Here is a 7,171-nt window from a genome sequence, read left to right on the forward strand (position 1 = left end):
CACTCTGCCCAGGGGGACAGCTTGAGGCTCTGTCTCAAAAAAAAAAAAAAAAAAGGAGTAATATAAATAAATCTGAATTATACCATCTTCTTCATCCTCAGCTTCTTCTGCTTCCATAGGATCATATTCATCTTGATTATTATCTTCCTCAGTTTCATCATCATCTTTAGAATCATCTTTTCTTTTATCTTCTTTCTGTAATTTAAAATGCCTTAAAATTAAGCAAAAAAATCTCAAGTATCAACTAATAAAAATAGAAAACATATCCATTAAGGTTACTTAGTTTCACATCACAAACTTTATAATAATAATTACAACAATTAGAAAACTAAAGATGTTAAAATAGGCTTAATTCAACGAGTTTAATTTCTAATAAAGCACTAAAAATCTTTCAGTCTGTCCATTACACTTTGCTATTCCAATGGAAATTAGAAGTCGGTTATAACATTTTGTTAATTTCAATTAGAAGACTAACTGAAAATGTCTCAATCAGGCTGAAGGTCATAAAAACACAGACCTTCCTTTCATCTCTATCTTCTTTTTTCTCTTTATCATCGCCTGATTTTCTCCGTTTGGGTTTTGGTTCATCGGTTTCATCATCTCTTTCTTCTTTTTTATCTTTTCTGTCATCTTTTTTGCTTTTCTTATCCTTTTCTTTTTTGTCCTCTTTCTCAGGAAGAGATAGTAAAGATTTATATATTCTGACACCAAAATCTCTTTGAAGCATTTCATTAAAAAGTTCTGCAAACAATGAAACCTATAAAAAGACACCAACAATAAACCAAACAAATTCAACAGAAATATTGAATAAATCCAGCACAAGATTTTTATCATAAAATCTTACCACATCTACATCTTATACACACTTACAATACAATTATAAGAACTGATGTTGAGGGCAGCACCTGTGGCTCAGTGGGCAGGGCACTGGCCCCATATACAGAGGGTGGTGGGTTCAAACCCAGCCCCAGCCAAACTGCAACAAAAACATAGCTGGACATTGTGGCAGGTGCCTGTAGTCCCAGATACCCAGGAGGCTGATGCAAGAGGATCACCTAAGCCCAAGAGCCGGAGGTTGCTGTGAACTGTGTGACACCACAGCACTCTACCGAGGGCGTTAAAGTGAGACTCTTTGTCTATACAAAAAAAAAAAGAATTGTTGTTGAGGAGCTTAAAATTCCAAAGGAATGCTCTCAAAAGAAAAATATGATAAGGTACAATTTTGGCCAAATATTATATAAGATAATCCTGCTACTACACTAATTTGAAAATGAGTGGAAAAATACAAATTTCTACCATTCACATGTAACCAATAATCTTTGTGTAACTTATTCATTTACAAGGTTCTTTTTTTTTTTTGAGCCAGAGTTTCATTATGTTGCCCTTGGTAGACTGCTGTGGCGTCACAGCTCACAGCAACCTCCAACTCTTGGGCTTAAGTGATTCTCTTACCTTAGCCTCCCAAGTAGCTGGGAGTACAGGTGCCCACCACAATGCCTGGCTATGTTTTGGTTGTAGTTGCCATTGTTGTTTGACAGGCCCAGGCTTGGTTCCAACCCATCAGCCCTTGTGTATGTGGCTGGCGCCCTAACTGCTGAGCATAGGCGCCGAGCTAGGTTTTTCTTTTCTTTTTTTTTTTGTTTGAGACAAAGTCTCGCTATGTTGCCCCTTGTAGAGTGCTGTAGCATCACAGCTCACAGCAACCTCAAACTCTTGGGCTTAAGTGATTCTCCTGCCTTAGCCTTCCAAGTAGCTGAAACTACTGATGCCCCCCACAACGCCCAGCTGTATTTTTTGTGGTGGTTGTTGCAATTGTCATTGTTGTTTACCTGGTCCAGACCAGGTTTGAACCCACCAGCCTTGGTGCATGTGGCTGGCAGTGTAACCACTGTGCTATGGGCGCCAGTCTACTAACTAAGTTTTAAATCAAATGCCTACTATATATAATGGGACCTATTTTAGGCACTGAACATACTGTATTGAAGAAAGCCAATAACCACATCCCCCGAACACAGTTAACAATCTCATGGAAAAAAGAAATAATCAAATCAACATAAAACTGTAAAACAGGCTTGGCGCCCATTGTGGTTAGGGCACCAGCCATATACATGAAACCAGGCAGAACTGAACCTGGCCCAGGCTTGCTAAACAACAAACTACAGCAACAGAAAATAGCCAGGTGTTATGGTGGGCGCCAATAGTCCCAGCTACTTGGGAGGCTGAGGCAAGAGAATCACTTAATCCCAGGAGTTTAAGGTTACTGTGAGCTGTGATGCCACAGCACTCTACCCAGGGTGACACAGCGAGACTCTATCTCTTTTAAAAAAAAACAAAAACCCAACCTGTAAAACAAAAAGCAGAATAATCACAGACTGAGTTGTCAGACAAGGCATCTCCAATCAAATGACCTCTGAAAAGTGACCATAAAGAAGCAAGGAGAAAAGCCATGTAGGTACCTAGGAGAAGAGCATTCTAGGCAAGAGAAACCAATTTAAAACCCTGAATAGTGTGCATGTTTATACAGGGACCTAAGGATAATGAGCTACAACATACTCATTAACCTAAAATTGTATACTAACTTTTCTACATACAAAATGTTAAGGTTTTTTTTTTTTTTTTTTTTTTTTTAGACTTTTATGTTTTTTTTTTTTTTTTTTTTTTTAGACAGAGTCTCACTATGTTGCCCTGGGTAGAGTGCTGTGGTATAGCTCACAGCAACCTCCAGCTCTTAGGCTTATGTTCTTGCCTCAGCCTCCCAAGTAGTTGGGACAACAGGCACCCACCACAACTCCCAGCTATTTTTTTGTTGCAGTTTGGCTGGGGCCAAGTTCAAACCCACCACCCTTGATACATGGGGCCAGTGCCCTACCCACTGAGCCAAAGGTGCCACCCAGAAAGATAGGTTTTAAGATCCATTTTTATTTTTAGTTATTTTTTTCTAGAGACAGCTCAGATCCTAAGACCCATTTTTAAAAGGATCTGAAACATGTAATAGAAGCCCAGGTATTGTGGCTCACTTGTATAATTCTACTAGCCTGGGAGGCTGAGGCAAGTGGATTGACTGAGTTCAGAGGTTCAAGACCTGCTTGAGCAAGAGCAAGATCCCATCTTTTTTTTTTTTTTTTAAATACAAAATATAAACTTTATTTTGTAACATAAGCTCCATTTTTTTTTTTTTTTTTTGAGACAGAACCTCAAGCTATCTCCCTAGGTAGAGTGCCATGGCATCACAGCTCACAGCAACCTCCAACTCCTGGACTCAAGCGAGTCTCCTGCCTCAGCCTCCCAAGTAGCTGGGACCACAGGCGCCTGCCACAACGCCCAGCTATTTTTTGGTTGCAGCCGTCACTGTTGTTTGGCGGGCCCGGGGTAGATTCAAACTCGCCATCTTAGGTGTATGTGTCTGGCGTCTTAGCCACTTGAGCCACAGGCTCCCAGCCAAGACCCCATCTTAAAAAATAGCCAGGCGATGTGGAAAGAGCCTGTAGTCCCAGCTACTCAGGAAGCTGAGGCAAGAGAATCGACCTAGCCCAGGAGCTGGAGGTTGCTGTGAGCTGTGACACTATGTCACTCTACCAAGGGTGACAAAGTGAGACTCTTAAAAAAAAAAAAAAAGTCAAGCCTGTTAAGTAGAATTAAATGTCATTTTAATTCTATGGAAATAAAGCATTACTTAATCCCCAAATAGGTAAGTAAACATTCTTATGTTCTGATGAAAGAATATACTACTCAGGCTCACGCCTATAATCCTACCACTGTGGGAGGCCAGGTGGGTGGGACTGCCCTGAGCTCACAGGTTTTAGACCAGCCTGAGCAAGAGAGATCATCTCTAAAAATAGCTGGGCATTATGGGGATGCCTACAGTTCCAGCTACTTGGGAAGCTGAGGCAAGAGAATCGCTTGAGCCCCAAGATTTTGAGGTTGCTCTGAGCTTATGATGCCACAGCACTCTACTGAGGGTGACAAAAATGAGACTATCTCAAAAACAAACAACAATAAAACGCACATAGGAATGCAATCAGTAGAAGTAAGCCTGTGGGTAACCGTGGGACTACAGGTGCCCACCACTACACCAAGCTAATTTTTCCATTTTTAGTAGAGACAGGGTATGGTTCTTGCTCAGGCTGGTCTCAAACTCAACAATCCTTCTACACTGGCCTCCCAGAGTGCTAGAATTATGGGCCTAAGCCACCACACCCAGATTGTAGGTAACTTTAAAAGTCAGATCATCTGAATGATGTTCCCCAAGAGTTAAATTACAAGAAAAACAACAAAAACAGAAGCTATGAAGAAAGCACTCAAAGAGACGTCACAAACACATTTAAAAAATCACAATGTATGGCTGTTATATAAATGCTATTCCAAATTAAAAGCAGTACCTCAAATGAATGCTCTTTATTATCTTCTAATCTGTAATCCAAAAGGACACTCAAAGACATGATGCTACAGTCAAACTTGCCACTTTTTGCAGCCCAATTTGGATGTACAATGATTGCTGGTTCATCGGGCAAAATATATCGTCTTTCCCGACGCTGCCGTTCCATTTCCTCTTGACGTTTCCTTTCTTCTTCCTAAATATTTTAAATTTTAAGGCATGGTAAAACCTCCATATACAATATGTGAATATATCTAATGTATATAGTACGAGGGAAAAGTTTCCATGATTATACCAGCTATAATGGTTGAGAAGGTTGGAATACTAAGGGTATATATACACTGTGGCTCCTAATGCTCTTGCTCTCAGCATAAAAAACTGCCTTGTGAAATGGGGAGGGAAAATGACCTATATTGAGATTACATAAATTAGTGGCAGTAGCATAGTTTTTGGATATTTCTGAAACCCTGCATTTTAAGAGACACAGCAACAGAGATATCAAAACCAACAACCTAAGTTTATTCAAAACAAAACTAATTGACAAGTTATCCCCACAAACCAATAAAAAAATGGATCAGGAAAACCCACAAAATCTATGTGATACTGGCTTCTGTGTGGAGGAAAAAGCAGAAGGATGCAATGGGGCTGTAAAATGTACCTGAGAATAAGGAAATCACAAAATAGCCAACAGATATTCAGTGGAAAGTGCAGCAGGTCAATTTAAGAACATTAACAGAAAATAGGCAAGGTTTTACCCCCAAGAAAGTGAGGGCAGAGTCCATATTAAGATCTAAAGGGTTCTAGAACATTCTAGACATAGAAACTTGCAAGACTAATTTGTCAGGGCTTCCCTACAGAGCAAGTACAGAGCAAGACTGGTACAACACAGGTACAGAAAGACCAGATAAAAAGTGAGAAAGGTCAAAGAGATTAAGAAACCTCAGAAAGCAAATCATCATTTGTTATTGATTAAAAAAAGAAAACAAAAGAACATTAAGAGTAGAGCTCTTTTTTTTTTTTTTTGAGACAGAGCCTCAAGATGTCCCCCTGGGTAGAGTGCCATGGCATCACAGCTCACAGCAACCTCCAACTCCTGGGCTCGAGCGAGTCTACTGCCTCAGCCTCCCAAGTAGCTGGGACCACAGGCGCCTGCCACAGCATCCAGCTATTTTTTGGTTGCAGCCGTCATTGTTGTTTGGCAGGCCCAGGCTGGATTTGAACCTGCCACCTTAGGTGTATGTGGCTGGCACCTTAGCCACCTGAGCCACAGGCGCCAAGCCAAGAGTAGAGCTCTTCTTAAGTTAGAAACGATATTTGAATCAAACCATCTAATAAAAATTTGGGCGAACTAACTTCACTTAAAAACAAAGTAAAGGCTCGGCGCCTGTGGCTCAAGCGGCTAAGGCGCCAGCCACATACACCTAAGGTGGCGGGTTCGAATCCCCAGCCCGGACCCGCCAAAAAACAATGATGGCTGCAACCAAAAAAAAAAAAAAAATGGCCAGGCGTCGTGGCGGGCGCCTGTAGTCCCAGCTACTTGGGAGGCTGAGGCTAGAGAATCACTTGAACCCAAGAGTTGGAGGTTGCTGTGAGCTGTGACACCACCTCACTCTACCCAAGGCAACAAAGTGAAGAGTCTCAAAAACAAACAAAAAAAAAAACAGCTGGACACAGTGGTGCGTGCCTGTAGCCCCAGCTACTAGGGAGGCTGAGACAGGAGGATCACTTGAGTCCAGGAGTTATGGGCTGTAGTGCGCTATGGCAATCGGGTGTCCACACTAAGTCTGGCATCAATATGGTGACCTCCTGGGAGTGGAGGGCCACCAGGTTGCCTAAGGAGGGGCGAACCAGCCAGGTTGGAAACGAAGTAGGTCACAACTCCCATGCTGATAGGTAGTGGGATCATGCCTGTGAAGAGCCACTGCACTCCAGCCTGGGCAACATAGTGAGACCCCGTCTCAAAAAAAAAAAAAAAAAAATTAAAAAGTATTGTAGTAGCTACACATGTTGGTAAGCATCTGTACTTACAGTTTTACCTCAAACTGGTCTCAAACTCCTGGCCTCAAGCAATCCTCCTGCCTCTGTCTCCCAAAGTGCTAGGATTACAGGCATGAGGCACTGTATCAAAGCTTAACTAATTTTTTTTAATTTGAGACAGTCTCCAACTTACTATTTTCTTTTTTTGCAGGTTTTTTTGGCCAGGGCTGGGTTTGAACAGGCCATGTCCGGAATATGAGGCCAGCACCCTACTCCTTTGAGCCACAGGTGCTGCCCTTTTTTTTTTCTTTTGAGAGAGTTTATGTTGTCCTCAGTGGAGTGCCGTTGTATCACAGCTCACAGCAACCTCTAACTCTTGGGCTTAAGTGATTCTCTTGCCTTAGCCTCCCAAGTAGCTAAGACTACAGCACTGGCCACAATACCTGGCTATTTTTTGTTATTGTTGCTGTATGTGTGATTGTTGTTTGGCAGGCCCTGGGCTGGGTTCCAACCTACCAGCTTTGGTGTATGTGGCCAGCGCCCTAGTCACTGAGCTAAAGGCACCGAGCCCAACTTACTATTTTTCAAGAATGCTAAAAGACATTAAGAAAACTAGGAAGGGGCTCGGTGCCTGTGGCTCAAGTGGCTAAGGCACCGGCCTCATACACCTAAGGTGGCGGGTTCGAATCCAGCCCAGACCCGCCAAACAACAATGATGCTGCAACCAAAAAATAGCCGGGCATTGTGGCGGGCGCCTGTGGTCCCAGCTACTTGGGAGGCTGAGGCAGGAGACTTGCTTGAGCCCAGGAGTTGGAGGTT

The 7,171-nt window shown here is 42.3% G+C and overlaps 1 protein-coding gene across 3 annotated transcripts in view; it reads right to left on the reverse strand.

Moving 5' to 3' along the window:
• CCAR1 (cell division cycle and apoptosis regulator 1) overlaps positions 1-7,171 on the reverse strand; it is a 79,286-nt gene that overhangs the window by 17,814 nt on the left and 54,301 nt on the right. For all 3 annotated transcript variants that reach the window (XM_012801386.2, XM_023509522.1, XM_023509521.1), the window contains 3 exons: positions 4,380-4,571; positions 518-757; positions 84-195 (listed from right to left, as the gene is read on the reverse strand). In XM_012801386.2, coding sequence (XP_012656840.1) covers positions 84-195; positions 518-757; positions 4,380-4,571 — 544 coding nt within the window. The remainder of the gene's footprint in view (positions 1-83; positions 196-517; positions 758-4,379; positions 4,572-7,171) is intronic.

Source organism: Otolemur garnettii, unplaced genomic scaffold (assembly GCF_000181295.1).
Source record: "Otolemur garnettii isolate 467f Iridium unplaced genomic scaffold, OtoGar3 scaffold00008, whole genome shotgun sequence".
NCBI lineage: Eukaryota > Metazoa > Chordata > Mammalia > Primates > Galagidae > Otolemur > Otolemur garnettii.